Genomic DNA, 22785 nt, shown 5'->3' with positions numbered 1-22785 from the left:
AGCGCATGTTATATATGCCCCCCCCCGCACAGCGCATGTTATATATGCCCCCCCCGCACAGCGCATGTTATATATGCCCCCCCCCGCACAGCGCATGTTATATATGGCCCTCCCCCCGCACAGCGCATGTTATATATGGCCCTCCCCCCGCACAGCGCATGTTATATATGGCCCTCCCCCCGCACAGCGCATGTTATATATGGCCCCCCCCGCACAGCGCATGTTATATATGGCCCCCCCGCACAGCGCATGTTATATATGGCCCCCCGCACAGCGCATGTTATATATGCCCCCCCCCCCCCCCCCGCACAGCGCATGTTATATATGGCCCCTCCCCCGCAGCGCATGTTATATATATGTCCCCCCGCAAAGCGCATGTTATATATATGCCCCCCCCCGCACAGCGCATGTTATATATATGCCCCCCCCCCGCACAGCGCATGTTATATATGCCCCCCCGCACAGCGCATGTTATATATGCCCTCCCCCCGCACAGCGCATGTTATATATGCCCTCCCCCCGCACAGCGCATGTTATATATGCCCTCCCCCCGCACAGCGCATGTTATATATGCCCTCCCCCCGCACAGCGCATGTTATATATGGCCCTCCCCCCGCACAGCGCATGTTATATATGCCCCCCCCGCACAGCGCATGTTATATATGGCCCCTCCCCCGCAGCGCATGTTATATATATGCCCCCCCCCGCACAGCGCATGTTATATATATGCCCCCCCCCCCGCACAGCGCATGTTATATATATGCCCCCCGCCCCCGCACAGCGCATGTTTTATATATGCCCCCCCCCCCCCCCGCACAGCGCAGGTTATATATGCCACTGCCCCCCCCGCCCGCACGGCGCATGTTATATATGCCCCCCCCCCCCCGCACAGCGCATGTTATATATGCCCCCCCCCCCCGCACAGCGCATGTTATATAGGCCCCCCGCACAGCGCATGTTATATATGGCCCCCCCCCCGCACAGCGCATGTTATATATGGCCCCCCCCCGCACAGCGCATGTTATATATGGCCCCCCCCGCACAGCGCATGTTATATACGCCCCCCGCACAGCGCATGTTATATATGGCCCCCCGCACAGCGCATGTTATATATGGCCCCCCGCACAGCGCATGTTATATATGGCCCCCCCCACAGCGCAATCATTAACAAGCATTCTATTAGCAGAGCATCTCTCCGGGAAGCCGCTGCCCGATGCTCTGCTAATGCTCCGCTTGTGAGTGATAGCGCTTCAGAGGCATATGTGTATAGAAGCGAAGTGGGGAGCAGACATATAGCGTTATCTGGTCCCCTCTTCGCTTCTATGCACAGTCCTCCTTAGTACAAACACCACAGCTGCCCCATCGCCTCCTCCCATCTCCGGTGTTATAATTACCTGTTCCCGAGGTCCGTGATCCTTCTGGCTCCGGTGCTGTTGCTGTGCGCTGTCACTGCTCCAGAGCCAGAAGGATCACGGACCTCGGGAACAGGTAATTATAACACCGGAGATGGGAGGAGGCGATGGGGCAGCTGTGGTGTTTGTACTAAGGAGGACTGTGCATAGAAGCGAAGAGGGGACCAGATAACGCTATATGTCTGCTCCCCACTTCGCTTCTATACACATATGCCTCTGAAGCGCTATCACTCACAAGCGGAGCATTAGCAGAGCATCGGGCAGCGGCTTCCCGGAGAGATGCTCTGCTAATAGAATGCTTGTTAATGATTGCGCTGTGCGGGGGGCCATATATAACATGCGCTGTGCGGGGGGCATATATAACATGCGCTGTGCGGGGGGCGTATATAACATGCGCTGTGCGGGGGGCGTATATAACATGCGCTGTGCGGGGGGCGTATATAACATGCGCTGTGCGGGGGGCATATATAACATGCGCTGTGCGGGGGGCCGTATATAACATGCGCTGTGCCGGGGGGCGTATATAACATGCGCTGTGCGGGGGGGCGTATATAACATGCGCTGTGCGGGGGGGCGTATATAACATGCGCTGTGCGGGGGGGCGTATATAACATGTGCTGTGCGGGGGGGGCGTATATAACATGCGCTGTGCGGGGGGCGTATATAACATGCGCTGTGCCCCCCCCGCATATGTAACATGTGCTGTGCGGGGGGGACATACGCATACGCGTATGCTTATACATTTATATATATATATTTATACATTATATTTCTATCTAAATCTATCTCTCATATTTAAAATACATTTTAATCAATACATTTAACTTAATAAATGTAATAAATTAATTTAATTCAATGTATGTGTTTTTTTTTTTTTCTTTTTAAGTCTTAGAGGTGCTCCACTGCCCCATAAATAAATGTTCTAACGCTGGGTTCGGGCTGCAGTCTATGGGACTTGCATTGAGGGGGCATGGCTGTGACGTCACAACTAAATGTTCCGTACGCTGGGGCAGTGGAGCACCCCTTTAATACCCTTGTACCTCTTGCAGGTGCTGTAACACATGTGACGATGTTCGGGAGGCCTATCGTAGAAAAGGTTGGGCGTTCAAGACTCCAGACTCCATAGAACAGTGTAAACGTGAAGGGTTCAGTCAGAAGATGCAGGATCAGAAGAACGAGGGCTGCGAGGTCTACGGGTTCTTAGAAGTCAACAAGGTGCGGTCCTGCGCTGAACGTTTTATTGGCTTTCACTGATTGCTTCGGTATTTCGTATCGTAAAGGACGTGAATTGACTTCTCTTTCCATTAGGTGGCTGGAAACTTTCATTTTGCTCCTGGAAAAAGCTTCCAGCAGTCACATGTCCACGGTAAGTAATATGTCGCCTTTAGTGATCAAAATATTTTTGGGTCTTTTTTATGGTGTGGTTGGTTATTTTGTGACGGCAGTTATGGATCGCACTTCTGTACACCTAAAGGCATACGGCACGTACTGCATGGTTGTTCTGAACGAGAAGGAGACTATGTGGGCTGGGAGAATGGGGGCATCTCTTTATTTATTTTTGTTTAACCCCTAGAGGACGCAGGATGCACCATGATGTACATGTATGTCCTTAAAGGAGTAGTCCAGTGGTGAACAACTTATTCCCTATCCTAAGGATGGGGGGATAAGTTGCAGATCACGCGGGGTCCGACCACTGGGGCCCCCCGCGATCTCCTGTACGGGGCCCAGACAGCCCGCAGAAAGGGGGCGTGTCGACCGGCTTTGCCATAGCGATGTATTGAGGGAGCGTGTCGGCTTCGTGCGGTGGTCGACACCAGCTATCTGGCCGGAGAGCCTGGCCCCCGTACAGAGAGATCGCAGGGGGCCCCAGCGGTCGGCCCCCCCGCGATCTCAAAGGAACCCTCCTTAGGATAGGGGATACGTTTTTCACCTCTGGACTACCCCTTTAAAGGGTTACTCCACCCCTAGACATCTTATTCCCTATCCCGTGCGGCCGTCACACCCTCTCCCATAGATTTGCATTGAGGGGGCGTGGCCGTGATGTCACAAGCTGGGTGTGACCGTAACGTTTTGAGGCCTTTGTCTGGCTTCACCAGTCGAATTTCACTCCATGCACCAGATGTCTAGGGTACCGCAGCTGAGATCACGGAGGTCCCCAGCAGCGGGACCCCCGGGATAAGATGTCTTGGGGTGGGGTACCCCTTTAAAGGCAACTGGACTATGATGCAGGCGCAACACTCACTTTATAGACCAGGGACTCGCTGCTAATGCCAGTGATCGTGCTGATGTGCACCATAATCCCTTCAGATGGCATGATCAATACTGATCAGATACTCATCGGATCACCCAAAGTGCAATCCTGGGGGTCCAATGAGTCAAGATGGCAGCCAGAGCTCTGCTTAAGAGCTCCATGACCGCTTCAGGGATCCACTTGTATGGTCTACCTTGTGGCAAAGCTGTACAAGTAGATCAAGTCAGGGTTATGATAATGCATAACGCTAAACAGTAATAGCAATCAATAGAGCATTATAAATAGTCCCCGGGGGGCAACTAAAAAAAATGTAAGAAATGTGAATAAGTGCCTCCACTAATAAAATAAAATAATAATAATAAATTGCGCTCTTTTTCCATTTTAACAAAAAAATAAATTAAACATGTTTGGTATCACCACGTGCAGAAATGTCCAAACTATTAAAATATAGGGCAACTTACTGATTTTGTTAAATTTTTGTACATTTAAGAAACCAGTACAATAAAAGAAAAGCGTGTAACCATGGCGATCATTATAATCATAGTTTTACAAAGTTACATCTTACAAAGTTGTGTTTTTCTTTTCAACGCACCCCCCCCCCCCTTCAAATAATTTTTCTTAGTGCCGTAGATTTTATGGTAAAATGAAAGGTGTCATTACAAAAGTACAATTGGTTGCGCAAAAATACAGTCCTCCTATGGGTCTGTAGGGGGCGAAGAATAAAGAGTTATGACTATTGGAATCAAGGAGGAAAAAAAAGATAACTGCCTGTGTCCTCGAGGGGTTAAAATTACTTTACGAGAGATTTGTCATGTGATTTGTGTTTGCATGCTTGCATTAGCTTTTATTTTATGCTCTCGGTGTAACTTGCGCCCATTGCTTTCTCTTTTTTTGTGTGTGAATGTCTTGTATTGTCGGTTTTGTGGAGAAAAAAAATTAAAGGGGTCCTCCGCCCCTAGACGACATATCTCCTATACAAAGGATAGAGGACAAGATGTCTGATCGCGGGGGTCCCGCTGGTGGGACTTCCGAGATCTTTGTGCAACAGCGGGTGTTTATTTAGAACTCTGGGTGCGTCACGGCCACGCCCCTCGTGCAGTCACACCACACCCCCTCAATGCAAGTCTATGTGAGGGGGCGTGGCTCCCATAAACTTGCATTGATGGGGCTTGACTGCATGAGGGGGTGTGGCTGTGATGGCGCAACCCCCGCCGCCTGCTCCAAGCATTCGGAACAAAATGGTCTGAGCGCTGGGGCAGAGGAGTACTCCTTTTAAAGGGGTACTCCGCTGCTCAGCATTTGGAGCAAACTGTTCTGAACGCTGGAGCCGGCGCTGGGAGCTTGTGAGGTCATAGCCACGCCCCCTCATGACTTCATGCCCTGCCCCCTCAATGCAAGTCTATGGGAGGGGGCATGACAGCTGTCACACCCCCTCCCATAGACTTACATTGAGGGGGCGGGGCATGATATAATGAGGGACGGGGCTATGACATAACCGGCTCCAGCGTTCAGAACAGTGTGTTCCAAACCATGAGCAGCGGAATACTCCTTTAAGTTGAAAAATAAACAATTAAATAACTTGTGAAACTCCCCTGTTACATTTCCCTGGGGTCTCCCCTTTTAGTCCAGGTGCATATGCAGGAATTTTTACAATTCCGCACAAAGCTCGCTGAAAAAAATTGCGTAATCTTGGCAGAATTGTATGTTCTCAAAACACAGAATTCTGCAAAAATTCACAGCCCTATTGACTTGGGATTCTGCCGCGAAATTAAAGGCAGTTCTTTACATTTTTGGCTGAATGGAATTTATGGCCACCAAACCATGTGCTCCCTGTAGACCTTTTTCCGCGTCCACAACAAAATCACATTAAATGGGCACCGTCATGAAATAAAAAAATTGATATGTTGTAGTACTTAGTACTACAACATATCTCTAATATAGTTTAATTAAAAAAAGGGATTTTAAACCAGTTTAAAATCACTTTTAAATTCGGCCACTAGGGGTCGCCCTCCTAGTGGCCGAATGCATTAGGCAGTGACGTCACTACAGAATTTCGTCTCATTTGAGCCTGGCAAATGAGTCGAAATTCCAGTCACTGCGGTGCTCGCTCCCGCCTGTCAATCAAACAGGCGAGAGCGAACACCGTGAAATCCAGGGCTGCGCATTGGCTCCCTGGACTCACACACAATGGCCGCCTCCCTGCTGCATATTCTCCCTGCTGCATATTCTCCCTGCTGCATATTCTCCCTGCTGCATATTCTCCCTGCAGCAGAAAGGCACGTGGCTCTTACCTCTCCTTACAGCTGCGGCTCCAGTGGGGATACGCCGCCTCCTCACAGCTGTGTCCTGTCATTACCGGGGGGAGCGCATTATACAGAGAGGGGGGCGCCATTTACAGGAGGGCCCATCACACACTGAGCAACAAGCGTGTGCCCGGCTTCCTGTCAGGACTTTCATTCCTCCAGAAACATAGAGACAGTTTCCAGAGTGTACGGGCATGACAGGAAGCCGGGCACACGCTTGTTGCTTGCTACGGACCCCCGCTCATGGTCCAGCACAGGTGAAGGGGGGGGGGGGGGCGATATTGGTCGGGGGCTGGGTGTCTTCCAACACAGGGTGCCTCCAGTTGTTTCACCACTACAACTCCCAGCATGCCTTGACAGCAAATAGATGTCAGGGCATGCTGGGAGTTGTAGTGGTAAAACAGCAGGAGGCACCCTGTCAGGAGAACTAAGGGCAGAAGTCGCCCCCCAGCAGGCATCAGTGACGTGGTGCCTGCTGGGGAAGTCTGCCTGGTAGTGAGCACACTGCCAGGCAAACAAAATGCCATTTTTAAGATAATAAAAAAAAAAAAAAAAAAAGGCAGGGAGGGGGTTAGGGATAGATGGGCAATAGGCAGGGACAGAAAGAAAAAGAGGATGGTGGGAGCTCCCCTTTAAATTAGTGGGATAAAATGTTAGATTCAGGCCTTTTGTCTTACAAATAACCATTACAGTTACAGTAAGGGCCCGTACACACTAAGTGTAATTACGCTGCAGGATCGCATGGATCTTCATGGCTGCTCTGTGCGCTCTACATATGATCCATAGCGGAACTTCCAAGGCGGATCATTCTTTTGCCGGAGTCAACCAGGAACTGCATTGCAGTCAATGGGACAGTGCCGAATGGCCATTAACCCCTTAACGACAATTGACGTGAATGTACGTCATGGTGCCGTGGTACCTAACGTACCAGGACGTACATTTACGCTCTGCCATGACCGCGAGCACTGCCATGGGCGGCAGGTCCCGGCTGCTGTCTGCAGCCAGGCACCTACCGGTAATGGCAGAAATCCGCGATTGCGCGGATGTCCGCCATTAACCCCTCAGATGCCGTGATCAATACAGATCACGGCGTCTGCGGCAGTGTGGTACTTTAAGTGGATGATCGGATTGTCCGCAGCGCTGCCGCTGGCATCCGATCATCCATATTGGCTCCGGCCGTCTCCAGGGGTCTTCTGCTCTGGTCTGAGATCGAGCAGACAATATAAGAAGATCGCCCATAACACTGATCATTGCTATGCCCTATACATAACACTGAACACTATTAGCATTCAAATGATTGCTATAAATTGTCCCCTATAGGGACTATTAAATTGTAAAAATGAAATAAAAATTAAAAAGTAAAGAAATAAAAATAAAAAAAATAGAAAAATCCCCTCCCCCAATAAAAAATGTAAATCAACAGTTTTTCCCATTTTACTGCCAAAAAAAGCGTAAAAATTAAATAAGCATTTTTGGTATCTCCTCGTGCGCAAAAGTCTGAACTATAAAATTATATTGTTAACCTCTTAAGGACGTAGGGCGTACCTGTACGCCCTACGCCTGGTCCCGGTGTTAATCATAGCCGGGACCCTGGGCTAACAGCGCGTGGCATCGATCGTTGTGCCGCGCGCTGTTAACCCTTCAGACGCGGCGATCAAAGTTGACCGCCGCGTCTGAAAACAAAAGTAAACTCTTCCCGGCAGCTCAGTCGGGCTGATCAGGACATTGCGATAAAATCGCGATGTCCCGATCAGCTGGGACGCAGGCGGGGGTCTCCTTACCTCTCTCCGCGGCGTCTGATCGTCCATTGATTGCTCCAAGCCTGAGCTACAGGCTTGAGCAATCAAGCACCTATCTGACTGATCCGTGCAAAGCTATGGCTCTGCAGGGATCAGCATAGGAGATCAGTGTGTGCAGTGTTATAGTCTCCTATGGGATAACAATGATCAGTATAAGAGATCAGTGTGTGCAGTGTTATAGGTCCCTATGGGATAACAATGATCAGTGTGTGCAGTGTTATAGATCCCTACTGGACCTATAACACTGCAAAAAAAGTGGAAAAAAAAAGTTAACAAAGGTCATTTAACCCCTTCCCTAATAAAAGTTTGAATCGCCCCCCTTTTCCCATAAAAAAAAACTGTGTGAATAAAAATAAACATATGTGGAATCGCTGCGTGCGAAAATGTCCGAACTATAAAAATATATTGTTAATTAAACCGCTCGGTCAATGGCGTACGCGCAAAAAAATTCCACAGTCCAAAATAGTGTATTTTTGGTCACTTTTTATATAATGAAAAAATGAATAAAAACAATCAAAAAGTCTGATCAATACAAAAATGGTACCAATAAAAACTTCAGAACACGGCGCAAAAAATGAGCCCTCATACCGCCCCATACACGTAAAAATAAAAAAGTTATAGGGGTCAGAAGATGAGAATTTTTTACATATAAATTTTTCTGCATGTAGTTATGTTTTTTTTTCGAAGTACGACAAAATCCAACCTATATTAGTAGGGGATCATTATAACCGTATGGACCTACAGAATAATGATAAGGTGTCATGTTTACCAACAAAATGTACTGCGTAGAAACAGAAGCCCCCAAAAGTTACAAAATGAAATTTTATCTTCAATTCTGTCGCACAATGAATTTTTCCGTTTTCCGTTTCGCCGTGGATTTTTGGGTAAAATGACTGATGTCACTGCAAAGTAGAATTGGTGGCGCAAAAAATAAGCATCATATGGAATTTTATGTGCAAAATTGAAAGCGTTATGATTTTGATTGATGATTTTTAGACGGTGATGAGGAAAAAATGAAAATTCAAAAACGGAAAAACCCTGCGTCCTTAAGGGGTTAATTATCCTGTATGGTAAATGTAAAAATATTCCTAAGTCCAAAATTGCTATTAAAAAGAAAATTAATAAAAAGTTAAACCTAAGCACACATGGGACTGATAAAAACTACAGATCACGGCGCAAAAAATGAGCCCTCATATCGCCCCTTATACGGAAAAATGAGTCATAGGTGGTCAAAATAGGGCAATTTCAAACATACTAATTTTGTTAAAATAGTTTGATATTTTTTTTTAAGAGGTACAACTATTAAAAGGCGTATAACATGGTGATCATTTTAATCTTATTGACCCACAATAAATAATAAAGAAAACGTAATTTTTACCGGAAAGCGTACAGCGTGAAAACAAAACCTTCCAAAATTTGCTAAATTGCGGTTTTGTTTTCAATTCTTACATATATAAAATTTTTTGGGTTGCGCCGTACATTTTATGGTAAAATAAGTGATGTCATTACAAAGTAAAATTGGTCACGCAAAAAACAAGCCCTCATATGGGTCTGTGGATGGAGAGAGTTGTGGATGGAGAGAGTTATGATTACGAAAAAGCAAAAATAAGAGGCCTGGTCCTTAAGGGGTTAAACCGTACCTCTGATGATCTTGTTAAATATTATAATCCTCCCAGGTCACGGCCCCCATTATGATAAACCACCCCCGGCCTTTATTTTTATTATTTGTTAGTTTTCTACCTTGATATTGCTCTGTATTTTCTGCTCAGTCTCAGTCATTATCACAGACTGGGAAGGGGCGTTCCCCAGCAGGCGTGACATCATCTGAAGCCATACAGGGGAGAACTTCCTCCCTCACTCTGCTACACACAGCCCAGAGCAGTTCAGTGTGAGATGAGCTATGATTGGCTAAGGCTACACACACACACACCCTCAGCACTCCAGACTGCATTTCCTGATTTTGTTCTCTGAACAAGTAGGGAGACACCTAGTGGCAGCTTTAAAAAAAAAAAAAAACATATAAAACCTAAAAAAAACTTTTTTTTATTTACCATAAGGAGTGTCGTAGCAAAATTTAGTTTTAATGAGTGCCCATTTAAGCGCCTTCTGCCGAGCAGAATTTGTGTTGTGCATGGGCCCTATTGCTGCATTACTTGTTGTGGGGCCCCGGCCTGGACAGGCTTTGTGTGACGCTCGCAGGTACTGCTGTATAATAAAGACACCGTTTCTCTCTTCTCTTCCTGCCTTCTCCTCGGTGCAGTACACGCTGTGGAGAGTAAGTTGTATACTTTACTACTACCCCGGTTGTGCTTGTTTGTGTCGCTGTGTTGTGGTTTTCATACTCTCAGTCCACATAGTCTACCGGGTGTCCTGTATGAAGTGTCGAGTTGTTGTTCCTTAAGTTAGTGCAATTTTGAATTGTTTTCCCGAAATGACACTAAAGCTAATTTATCACCTACTTTTTTTTTTAAATGATTTTATGTTGACAGTTTTTTATAATTTTTTTTTTTTTTCTTATGCGGTGGCCATCTTGCCTGAGCTGTTTATAACGGCATTTAGAGATGCTTTACAGCAAGCCCCGTGGACCTAAACAACAATATACTGGAACTGTCCCTTTACAGCAGTGGTCTCAAACTGTGGCCCTCCAGATGTTGCAAAACTTCAACTCCCAGCATACAACACCAGAGCTAAGATGTTAGACAGTAGTACACACACTGATAATTCCTTCCTTACTTCTCTGGCCAATCACAACACATCACATCCTGGGCTGATGATTTATGCCAGTGTTTCAAAAGCAGCGTGCCTTCAGATGTTGCAAAACTTCAACTCCCAGCATGCCCGGACAGCCTTTGGCTGTCCGGGCATGCTGGGAGTTGAAGTTTTGCAACATCTGGAGGGTTGCCGTTTGAGACCACTGCTTTACATGAATGGGAAAGGTTACTGGGCATGCGTTGTGACCTTTACAGAGGTAATTCTGCAGGGAGGGGGTTGGCTGAGCTCATGGTGAGTACCGGCTGCTATCAGCATTCAGGACCCCACTGCTAATGACCATCACACTGATGTCCGCCATTAATACTTATTTATTTTTTGCTGTGGTCAATGCTGATTACGGCATCTGCAACATTTCAGGGCTTTGGTGACACTCATCGGATCACCCGATCACAGGGGCCCATAAGTGAAAATGCCAGCTGGAGGTCACTTACCTTCCTCCATGCCGCTCTCTGAGGATCTTCTCATATTGTCTGTCCTCACAGGCAGACTGTACAAGTGGATCGCCGATTTGACTCTATCATGTACTGAACAGTAATAGAAAGTTTACTATGAGGACTTAAAGGGTTACTCCGCTCCCCAGCGTCCAGAACCCAATGTTCCGTATGCTGGGTGCAGGCTTCCGTGTTCACGCCCGCCCCCTCGTGACGAACCGCCCCACCCCCTCAATGAAAGTCTATGGTAAGAGGGCGTGACGGCCATCACGCCCCCTCCCATAGACTTGCATTGAGGGGGTGGGACATGACCTCACGGGACGGGGTGTGACGTCACAAGGGGGTTGGCGTGACGTCATGAGTGAGGCGGGTGTGAACACAGAAGCCCGCACCCTGCGTTCGGAACATTGAGTTCCTGATGCTGGGGAGCGGAGTAACCCTTTAAAAATGTGATCTAGTGTAAAAACAAATTATATATAAAAAAATAAATAAGGCCCCTCTCACCCTCAGTAAAAACGTATGCAGCGACTGGAGGTGATAGAAGAAATTACGCAATTCTGGTAACTCACAATGACTTTAATAGAAGTTGGGCAAACGACGTAACTCTGAGGGCGATATGTAAGCGGCGTGGGGCGACATTGTTTGCAGGGAGCAGTGATGGCGCCCTTATTGTGCCGTTACCTTTTTACAATTGCGTGTATGTCGTGAAAAATAAGAGTGATGATGCTCACCTGTTAGAGTTGTGCGATGTTCAGGCACAACTCTGAGATGCTCTTTGGGTGCCTTACGGCGAGGTTCCGGGAGCCGCTGTTCGTCGGTACCACTGGCATCGGTCAGATATACAGGCTGGAGGCAGGTTACCTGTGTCCCTGGCAAGGGATGAAACCCAAAATCCGACTTCTTCTTTAGCGCTTCACCGGGGTGACAGACAAGTTTCGCAGATGTGCTGTAATAACTTTTTATATACGTGGATAATACCAGTTATACAGTTTTTTGTGCACAGGACAACGCGTTTCCAGAGGGGATTCCTCTCTTCATCAGGTCCGTATTGCTGTATGGTGTGTATTTAAACAGTGGAGGGGCTTCAAATTTTCAAAGATGGCGGGTACCTGTTGTCACTAGGGGCTGGTCTATGATGTCACTTCCTGTGACCTCGGGGAGGGATTTGCTGGAGGCTTGAATAGGATTTACCTATAACATAGAGGAATTTTCCCCATAGAAATTAATAGGCCCGTTTAGGTCTATGGCAAGTTGCACTGAGCTTTACTTTATGCTAAGCAGCTCTGCGTATGGCAGAGAGCTGGATGGGAGACGGGAAGTGCCCAGTGATTGAAACAAACAGAGTGTAACCTTTATCTCTAGTTATTTGAAACGGCCAACAGGGGCCCGCGGCGTACTGGAGAATGGCTGCTGAGTTGAGGATAGTTTTGTGAGTGGGTTTTTATGTGGATGTGGTGGGGCTGTTTATGTGTTTAAAGGGGTATTCCAGGCAAAACCTTTTTTTTATATATCAACTGGCTCCGGAAAGTTAAACAGATTTTTAAATTACTTCTATTAAAAAATCTTAATCCTTCCAATAGTTATTAGCTTCTGAAGTTTTCTGTCTAACTGCTCAATGATGATGTCACGTCCCGGGAGCTGTGCATGATGGGAGAATATCCCCATAGGAACTGCACAGCTCCCGGGACGTGAGTCATCAGAAAGCAGCTAGACAGAAAACAACAACTACTTCAGAAGCTATTAACTATTGGAAGGATTAAGATATTTTAATAGAAGTAATTTACAAATCTGTTTAACTTTCTGTAACCAGTTGATATATAAAAAAAGTTTTGGCCTGGAATACCCCTTTAAGGTTGGGGGGGGAGAGGTGGGGGTATTTAAGGTTGGTAGTGGGGGGGAGGGGGGGCTGAAGAGGAGGGGGTATTTAAAGGGGTTATCCAGGGAAAAACTTTTTTTTATATATATATATATATATATATATATCAACTGGCTCCAGAAAGTTAAACAGATTTGTAAATTACTTCTATTAAAAAAATCTTAATCCTTTCAGTACTTATGAGCTGATGAAGGTAAGATTTTTTAATAGAAGTTATTTACAAATTTACAACTTTCTGGAGCCAGTTGATATATAAAAAAAGGTTATTCCCTGGATAACTGCTTTAAGGTTGGGGGGGGGGGGTATTTAAGGTTGGTGGGGGTGTTTAAGGTTTTGGGGGGGGGTATTTAAGGTTGGTGGAGGCGTTTAAGGTTTTGGGGGGGGGTATTTAAGGTTGGTGGAGGTGGGGTGTTTCAGGTTGTGGGGGAAGGTAGGGGAGCTGGTGCCTCTATATGTTTATGGAATGGTGAAACGGTGCATAGAGGTCAGATTCCATTATCACGTTGGTTGGTAAGAAAGAAAGAAAGAGGAATTATATAAGAGAATGCATCAGATCTGTATTATGTGATTACATTACGAGTTCTGTGACATCATTTAACCCCTGAGGTTGTAGCGTTCCCAGGCGGTAGATCCAGTACATCTCTCGCTTTTTTTAGTGCTGAAAATCTGTCGCTTCTGTCTCCTGGAATGTGGTGAATGGGACATATGGTGATGGGGTTGATGGGGTCCGGGGGGTTTTCTGAGCCATGTCTGGGGGCTGTGGAGGGTGAATTTGCGTTTGATGTTTCTGTGTTGATTGAGACGGAGGTGAAGTTCTTGGGTTGTCGTTGGTTGCAGGTGATCAGGTAGATATCTGCTCGATTTACATTTGATGTTGAACACTTTTTGGGTTGTCGTTGGTTGCAGATGATCAGGTAGATAACTGGTGGATTTACAGTTGATGTTGAACACTTCTTGGGTTGTCGTTGGTTGCAGATGATCAGGTAGATAACTGGTGGATTTACAGTTGATGTTGAACACTTTTTGGGTTGTCGTTGGTTGCAGATGATCAGGTAGATATCTGCTCGATTTACATTTGATGTTGAACACTTTTTGGGTTGTCGTTGGTTGCAGATGATCAGGTAGATATCTGCTCGATTTACATTTGATGTTGAACACTTAATTCGTTGATTTGTTGGAGAATGTTTTCGGTGATTTATGGAGCGGCGCAGCCGTCTCTTAGTTTCACATCTTTATGATCCTTTTGTTTTTTTATTTTTGGTTTTGTTGTGACTGGTTATGTGGCGTCTTAGCCTTCTGGGGGCCAGTATGTTTTGTAGTGTGGGTGCTCGCCTTAATGTGATGCCGGTTTGTTAGGAAGTGCGTTTTTTAGGATTGGATCAGATTGGAGTATGTGTGAATGTTTCTGGAGGACGGATCGGATTGAGTTGTGGGAGGAATTGCGCTCCAACCTCATGGGTTAAATGACGCATCAGAACTCATAATGTAATCACATAACAATACAGATCTGATGCATTCTCTTATATAATTCCTCTTTCTATCTTACCGACCAATGTGATAATGCAATGTGACCTCTATGCACCATTTCACCATTCCATTAACATGTAGAGCAGGGGTCCCAAACTCCCGACCCGCACCAGGTATATTGAATTTGTATTGACATGCAGTTCCGGGCGCCGGGCAGGTAACTTCTTCAGGCATTTAGCGCTGCTTTGAGCAAGCAGTATTAAATGCTGAGAGGCTTCACTTACCCTGCCCTCCTCCACGTCTCCGGTTGGCCGGCCTGAGTCCGATGAGGGACGTCGTGCATATGATGTCCCTCCGCAGACCCGCACAGGAGGACATCAGTGACGTCATTAGTCAGGCCGCTGCCGGAGAGAAGTGCAGCGCAGGACAGATAAGTGTGTGTGTATGTATGGGTGTCTGTCTGTGTGAGAGTCGGAAGTAGCACCCCCATCATCCGTCAGCTCATGCTATTACCACATGGGATAGGGGGAATGAGGGGGTTGCTGGTGGATGATGTGGGTTCTACTGCTGGTGGGGGGTGTAGCTGGTGGATAAGGGGTGCATGATGGGGGCATTATATGTAATGGGTGCATGCGGCTCTGCCTCACCCAGCTGCTACCTCCAGTGGCCCCCGGATAATTTAAGTTTGAGACCCCTGATGTAGAGACACCATTTCCCCACCTCTTTCCACCCCCCCCCATGAACCTTAAACAGCCCCCCCCCACCACCTTAAACACCCCCCCCCCCCCCCCCACCACCTTAAACACCCCCACCACATTCAAAACCCATTCAAAAAACTATCCTCAACTCAGCAGCCAATCTCCAGTACGCTGCGGGCCCGTTGGCCGTTTCAAACAATTAGAGTTAAAGGTTACACTCTGTTTGTTTCAATCACTGCGCACTTCCCGTCTCCCATACAGCTCTCTGCCATACGCAGAGCTGCTTAGCATAAAGCTCAGTGCAACTTGCCATAGACCCAAACGGGCCTATTAATTTCTATGGGGAAAATTCCTCTGTTATAGGTAAATCCTATTCAAGACTCCAGCAAATCCCTCCCCGAGGGCACAGGAAGTGACATCATAGACCAGCCCCTAGTGACCTCAGTTACCCGCCATCTTTGAAAATGTTAAGCTTCTCCACTGTATAAATACACACCATACAGCAATATAACGGACCTGATGAAGAGAGGAATCCCCTCTGGAAACGCGTTGTCCTGTGCACAAAAAACTGTATAACTGGTATTATCCACGTATAAAGTTATTCCAACACATCTGCGAAACTTGTCTGTCACCCCAGTGAAGCGCTAAAGAAGTCGGATTTTGGGTTTCATCCCTTGCCAGGGACACAGGTAACCTGCCTCCAGCCTGCATTAAAGTCAATAGGAGTTACGGAAAGTGCTGAAATTCTGCGACCAGAGAGCCCATTATAATGGCCGCCTGTAAGGGACTTGTCGGTGTCTCTTTAAAATCAGAAACTGTGACCGAAATAATAAATTACTCATTTTATTATAAATTACTTATTTTATGATGCGCTGATTTTATTTCCTTTTTACTTCTTTAACAGTCCACGACTTGCAAAGCTTTGGACTTGACAACGTAAGTTATGTGTACGTGATGTTCTATGCAGAATAAAATGCATCCTTCCCGTAAAGTCTGACTGAAATCTGGCTTAAAGGGGTACTCCGCTGCTCAGTGTGTGGAACAAACCGTTCCGAACGCTGGTGCCGGGAGCTTGTGTTGTCATAGCCCAGCCCCTTCATGTTGTCATGCCCCGCCCCCTCAATGCAAGTCTATGGGAGGGGGCGTCACGCCCCCTCCCATAGACTTGCATTGAGGGGGCGGGGCGTGATGACATTAGGGGGGACGGGGCTATGACATAACGAGCTCCCCGCTCCAGCATTCGGAACAGATTGTTTCAAACGCTGAGCAGAGGAGCCCTTTAAAGTCTGCACACATTATTATTAGACTTTAGTAGAGTACTAATGGAGGGAACGATCCTATCCTTGTCCTGTCCCCGCCCCGTTTTTATGCAAATATATGCAAATATTTATGCAAATAGCTGCACTTCCAGACTGGACACTGATCCCTCCTTTCTTTTAGGTGAAAGGTATAATTGTGCATGCACACTATGCAAATTTCATTCCGAATTTTCGCATGGGGAAAAAAAAAAAAAACTAGCGAATATGGGAATTTAGGACTAATATTCGTCCATATATTCGTGAAATATTGTGAATTCTAATATGGCCCCTACCGCTTATCACTAATTATAAGCACAGCAGCATCAGGATTGCGGGCTGAAAGCATCCCCCCACAAACCCCCCCGCTTACCGGATTTCCAGATTAAAAGCAGGCCACAGAAGAAGGGCGGAAGTGAGCCCAGCCTGGCTTCAACTGATGTCACGCACGCTGGGCCACTCCCCCTTCCTCTCTCACAGAGGGCAGCAAAATGAGCAACTAACAAGGGATTGAAAAGGTAGGAAAAGGGGTTTTAGAAAAATAAAAATAGGTAGGATTGGAGTCAGGAAGAGTTGGGGAAAGATGGAGGGGGGGGGGAGGAATTAGGGTCAGATGAGGTCATGATAGGTGCTCTTCTTCTTCTTCTTTAATGATAAAGTATTTTCCTCCATAGATTAACATGACCCATCATATAAAACATCTCTCTTTTGGAAGAGACTATCCCGGTCTAGTGAACCCTCTGGATGAGACGAGTGTGTCGGCTGTACAGGGTGAGTGAAAACCTTGTTTTTTCTCTTAGGTTTAGTGTTGTGGCGCCCCCTATGTAATCGATAGGACAATCCCCAGACTTTACCCGGATTGTTCACATTTGCCGGGGTTTTAGAAGACTTAGTGTGTCAAAAGTCAAGTTTGGTTTGGGTCTCTGCTAAGACCCCCTCCGATTGTTAGTTATAGCTGGGTGAAGCATGCCCGGCCCGATAAGGAGACTGTAATCAGTCTATGGCAGGGTTTCCCAACCAGCTGCAGCTGTTACAAAACAGCCGAAGGCCTGTCTGCCTTCTCCAGAGGATCTGCAGTGTCCCAGAAAGGTTAATCAAAGCTTCCCTCTTAAATTATCCCTAAATGCAGTGATCTTCAAACTGCGGCCCTTTAGCTGTTGCAAAACTCCCAGCATGCCCGGACAGCCTCTGGCATCCCTGATTTTCCCACCATATCCATGGCAACAAAAAAAAAAAGTTACATTTACCATAAATTTTACAATTTTACGGTTTCATTAACGTTGTATTTTTATAGTTCATACATTTATGCCGCAATACCAAATATTTGTATTTTATTTGAAAAATGCGGCAAAGTGAGTGGTTCAACCGAACTTTTATAAGGGGAGGGGCTTATTCACATTTATCTATACGTTTTTGTTTCCCACTATTTTTTTTAGTCCCTGTCATAGACCACTGCAGTGTAAGAGTGGGGTTTGATTGACAGCCAGGGAGTGAAGCGCGCTGCTGTGCACTTCCCCCCCGGCTACGAATGACAATCGCTGAGACCTGCTTCGATCCAAACTTCTGACATGATATAAATTTTTACGCATAACCCTAAAGCTATCCTCTCTATGGCCATTATGGTAATGTTACTAGTGGGTGGGACTTGGCTGCAATCCAAAGGTTAACGGTTGTGACCTCTGAACTCTCAATTTGTAACTAATTGTTTTTTTTATTTGTTTTTTTTTTATTAGCATCGATGATGTTCCAGTACTTTGTGAAAATTGTCCCTACGATATATGTGAAAGTAGACGGAGAGGTAAGAAAAGGCGACTGCTCCTCTGAGGGGCGGGGCTAATTCTGTGCATTTAAAGGGGTACTCCCCTACCAGACATCTTATCCCCCCCCATCCAAAGGAGGGGGGGGGGGGCAAACAAACACCAGGTTCCTGCGACAGTGGTCGTGATGTCATAACCACGATCACGGCCTCCAGCTCTAAGCTTTCAGAATGCTGGAGCCCCGGAGTACCCCTTTAACATACTAAGTATTACACGCTGCCCTTTACACTTCTGCCAGTGTCTGTGGTATGATGCTGCCATATTGTTTAATTTTTTTTATTATGCTGCGTCCGTACTGTGCGTCTGTATGTGTGCGGCGTCCGTACTGTGCGTCTGTATGTGTGCGGCGTCCGTACTGTGCGTCTGTATGTGTGCGGCGTCCGTACTGTGCGTCTGTATGTGTGCGGCGTCCGTACTGTGCAGCGTCTGAATGTGTGCGCCCTCCGTACTGTGCAGCGTCTGAATGTGTGCGCCCTCCGTACTGTGCAGCGTCTGAATGTGTGCGCCCTCCGTACTGTGCAGCGTCTGAATGTGTGCGCCCTCCGTACTGTGTCTGTATGTGTGTGGCGTCCGTACTGTTCATCTGTATGTGTGCGGCGTCCGTACTGTGTGTCTGTATGTGTGCGCCTTCAGTACTGTACAGCGTCTGAATGTGTGTGCCCTCCGTACTGTGCGTCTGTATGTGTGTGCCTTCCGTACTATACAGCGCCTGAATGTGTGCGCCTTCCGTACTGTGCGTCTGAACGTGTGCGCCCTCCGTACTGTGCGTCTGAACGTGTGTGCCCTCCGTACTGTGCGTCTGTATGTGTGCGCCTTCCGTACTATACAGCGCCTGAATGTGTGCGCCCTCCGTACTGTGCGTCTGAACGTGTGCGCCCTCCGTACTGTGCGTCTGAACGTGTGCGCCCTCCGTACTGTGCGTCTGAACGTGTGCGCCCTCCGTACTGTGCGTCTGTACGTGTTCGCCGTCCGTACTGTGCAGCGTCTGAATGTGTGCGCCGTCCGTACTGTGCAGCGTCTGAATGTGTGCGCCGTCCGTATGTGCGGCCTCTGTGCGCGCGCTTCTTATAGGGAGACCAAGTAATCTGCACTGTGTGAATAGAAACAACCAATATTTAGGGAGATTTATCACAACCCGTCCAGAGGAGAAGTTGCTGAGTTGCCCATAGCAACCAATCAGATCGCTTCTTTCGTTTTTTAAATGGTCTTTGAAAATGAAGGCAGTGATCTGATTGGTTGTTGTGGGCAACTCAGCAACTTCTCCTCTGGACAGGATTTGATAAATCTCCCCCATTGTCCTTATATTCTACCACGTATGACGCGGCTTTTCTCGCTCCGGTAGATACGTTATTATAATCTCCCCGCTTCCTTTTCCAGGTATTACGCACCAATCAGTTTTCAGTGACCAGACACGAGAAGATCGCGAACGGACTGATCGGTGATCAGGGTCTCCCGGGGGTCTTCGTCCTCTATGAACTTTCTCCTATGATGGTAAAACTCACAGAGAAGCACAGGTGAGAGCGGCCCCCCCGGGGCCCTTCTTTATACCCCACTACACAACCTGTAGAATCCACGTATAACCTTTTTGTTCCTCGATTCTAGATCATTTACCCACTTTCTCACGGGAGTGTGCGCCATCATCGGCGGAGTGTTTACAGGTAGGTACTGCACTGAGGCCAGGAATAGTGGCATGCGTCGTGGAGTCGATGGATAAGGCTTCTTGATAAAGGGGTACTCTGCCCCCTAGACATCTTATTCCCTATCCAAAGGATAGGGGATAAGATGTCTGATCGCACGGGTCCCGCTGCCGGGGACCCCCGTGATTTCGGCTGCGGCACCCCAGACATCCAGTGCACGGAGCAAACTTCGATCCGTGGCGGATGACTGGCGATGCGGGGCGGAGGCTTGTGATGTCACGTCCCTCTCGTGACGTCACGGCCACGCCCCCTCAATGCAAGTCTATGGGAGGGGGCGTGACGGCCGTCACGCCCCCTCCCATAGACTTGCATTGAGGGGGCGTGGCCATGATGTCATGAGTGGGACACCACTGTGACGTCACGAGCCTCCGGCGCTGCATCCAATGCTCTAAACGAATGCCGTATGCAGCTGGGAGATCACAGGGGTCCCCAGGGGTGGGACCCCCACGATCATACATCTTATCCCCTATCCTTTGGATAGTGGATAAGATGTCTAGGGGCAGAGTACTCCTTTAAAGTGTTTGTCCAGTGATTTGCTAAAATGTATATCCTGCTGGGGGGAAAAAAGGAAAAGAAAATTTATACTTATCTAGTCCTGATCCCCCACACCTCCTGTTTGGCTCCATCCAGTCCCCAGATCTTCTCTCTTCTTCCCGCTTCTGCCATTGTGGCCAGTGATTGGCTGAGCCGACTGATCCTACTACAAGTGCTCGTCTCGTCGGCAGGAAAAAGAAAGGAGATCATGGAAGTAAAAGATGCCAAATGGGATCTGTGAGGAACCAGGGCTAGGTTAGTATAAGGTGGTTTGGTTTGTCTAGTGTGTGTTTATTTTTTTCCCCCAGCATTACCATTTATATATTAAAGAAGTTATCCAAGGATAGAAAAACAGAGCTAATTTCTTTCAAAAACTGCTCCCCGTCTGTCTCCAGGTCGGGTGCGATTCTGCAGCTCAGTTCCGTTGAAGTGAATGGAGCCAAGTTGTAAAACCACACCCAACCTGGTGACAGACGGGGAGCTGTTTTTGAAAATTAGCTCTGTTTTTCTATTCCTGGATAATCCCTTTAATATATAAATGGGGATGCTGGGGAAAAAAAAATTCAAAAATAAAACACACACTAAACAAACCAAAACCAACTTATACTAGTGTGTTTTTATTATTTAAATTTTTTTTCCCAGCATCACCATTTATATATTAAAGGGATTATCCAGGAATAGAAAAACAGAGCTAACTTCTTTCAAAAACCGCTCCTTGTCTGTCTCCAGGTTGGGTGTGGTTTTACAACTTGGCTCCATTCACTTCAATGGAACTGAGCTGCAGAACCGCACCCAACCTGGAGACAGTGAGCGTTTTTTGAAAGAAATTAGCTCTGTTTTTCTATTCCTGGATAACCCCTTTAATTTTTGCCAGATGCTGCAGCACCCCATTAATTACTTTACCTGGACGGCCCCTTGTATCATCTCCTCTGATGTCGAACTCTTTACTCTTTCTAACACAGTTGCGGGACTTATCGATTCGCTCATCTATCACTCCACACGAGCCATTCAGAAGAAAATTGAACTCGGGAAGACGACATAATGGCGGGAAAAAACCCCAAAAACATTTCCTACCCTCTCCGGGCAGGAGACTGGGACGTCTGCACAATGGAAATTGGGAAACGGGACGCGTTGTCTGGAAAAAACCTAAACGCCATGAGACAGATTTTATTGCCTTTAGCCGGAGTCTGCGTTGTTTCCCACGGAAATATTTTACGGCTGACAAAACGGTGAACTGCGGCGGCGGCGGCGGCGGCTCCGTTCTGTGTCACCGCTGACGTCTCCTCCTCTTGTTTTTAATCTTCCCCGGTGCCGCACCCAAGGGGCGAGGGGTCTGCGGTTCTCCCCAGTGTTGTGAGTAGATACGGATAATAAGACTCCAGCGCTATTCTCACTCGGAGAACGGCGGCCTCTGCCGCGGAATGGCGGTTCTGTGGGCTACAACCGATGACACGGAGGGGGCGGTGATTGTCAATCTCGTTGTCACTTTGCAGCATTAAATTAACAGAATGAATGTTTCTTTTAAGTTGGCGTAAGGCGCTGGTTGGTTGGTTGTTTTATTTTTTTACTTACGTGCAATATTTGTCGCAGGGCGCCGACTTCTCGTGGATGTTACACAGACGGAAAAAAGCGACAAAAAGTTGTGATAAAAATTTAATTTTTTTAAATGATATGTTTATCAGGTCTGCGCTCGCCTTCCGTTTCGCCTTTTTATTCAGGTATGTTTCTACATTTTATCACATCTCGCGCACATCTTCGTATTTGATAATAGTTGAGGCCCTGTTCACACGGCCAAGTTTCTGTGGAAACCCTCACAACGTGACGTTAAAGGGGTACTCCGGTGGAAAACGTTTTTTTAATTTTTTAATTTTTTTTAAATCAACTGGTGCCAGAAAGTTAACCAGTTTTGTAAATTACTTCTATTAAAAAATCGTAATCCTTCCAGTACTTATTAGTGGCTGTATGCTACAGAGGAAATTCTTTTCTTTTTGGATTACTCTTGTCACTAGCACAGTGCTCTCTGCTGACCTCATGACCACAGTGCTCTCTGCTGACATCTCTGTCCATTTTAGGAACTGTCCAGAGTAGGAGAAAATCCCCATAGAAAACATATGCTGCTCTGGACAGTTCCTAAAAATGGACAGAGATGTCAGCAGAGAGCACTGTGGTCCTGACAGAAGAGAAATCCAAAACGAAAATCTTTCCAGTACATTTTAGGGGCTGTATACTACAGAGGAAATTCTTTTCTTTTTGGATTTCTCTTCTGTCACGAGCACAGTGCTCTCTGCTGACCTCTGCTGTCCATTTTAGGAACTGTCCAGAGCAGCATATGTTTGCTATGGGGATTTTCTCCTACTCTGGACAGTTCCTAAAATGAATAGCAGAGAGCACTGTGGTCGTGACAGAAGAGAAATCCAAAAAGAAAAGCATTTC

At 47.0% G+C, this 22785-nt stretch overlaps 1 protein-coding gene across 2 annotated transcripts in view; it reads left to right on the top strand.

The window, feature by feature from the left end:
* Positions 1–22717, top strand: part of ERGIC3 (ERGIC and golgi 3) — a 47571-nt gene extending 24854 nt beyond the window's left edge. Inside the window, exons 6-14 of one of the 2 annotated variants that reach the window (XM_056547714.1) lie at positions 2462–2627; positions 2721–2778; positions 10026–10040; positions 15914–15945; positions 16979–17075; positions 18038–18102; positions 19499–19635; positions 19724–19779; positions 21315–22717. In XM_056547714.1, coding sequence (XP_056403689.1) covers positions 2462–2627; positions 2721–2778; positions 10026–10040; positions 15914–15945; positions 16979–17075; positions 18038–18102; positions 19499–19635; positions 19724–19779; positions 21315–21394 — 706 coding nt within the window. In that variant the 3' untranslated portion in view covers positions 21395–22717. The remainder of the gene's footprint in view (positions 1–2461; positions 2628–2720; positions 2779–10025; positions 10041–15913; positions 15946–16978; positions 17076–18037; positions 18103–19498; positions 19636–19723; positions 19780–21314) is intronic. The other variant, XM_056547715.1, reaches the window with a different exon arrangement.
* The last annotated feature ends 68 nt before the right edge of the window (positions 22718–22785 follow it).

The sequence above is a fragment of the Hyla sarda genome, chromosome 12 (assembly GCF_029499605.1).
Source record: "Hyla sarda isolate aHylSar1 chromosome 12, aHylSar1.hap1, whole genome shotgun sequence".
Lineage (NCBI taxonomy): Eukaryota > Metazoa > Chordata > Amphibia > Anura > Hylidae > Hyla > Hyla sarda.
Note: the sequence above shows the minus strand (reverse complement) of the source record. Positions and strands in the feature narration are given on the sequence as shown.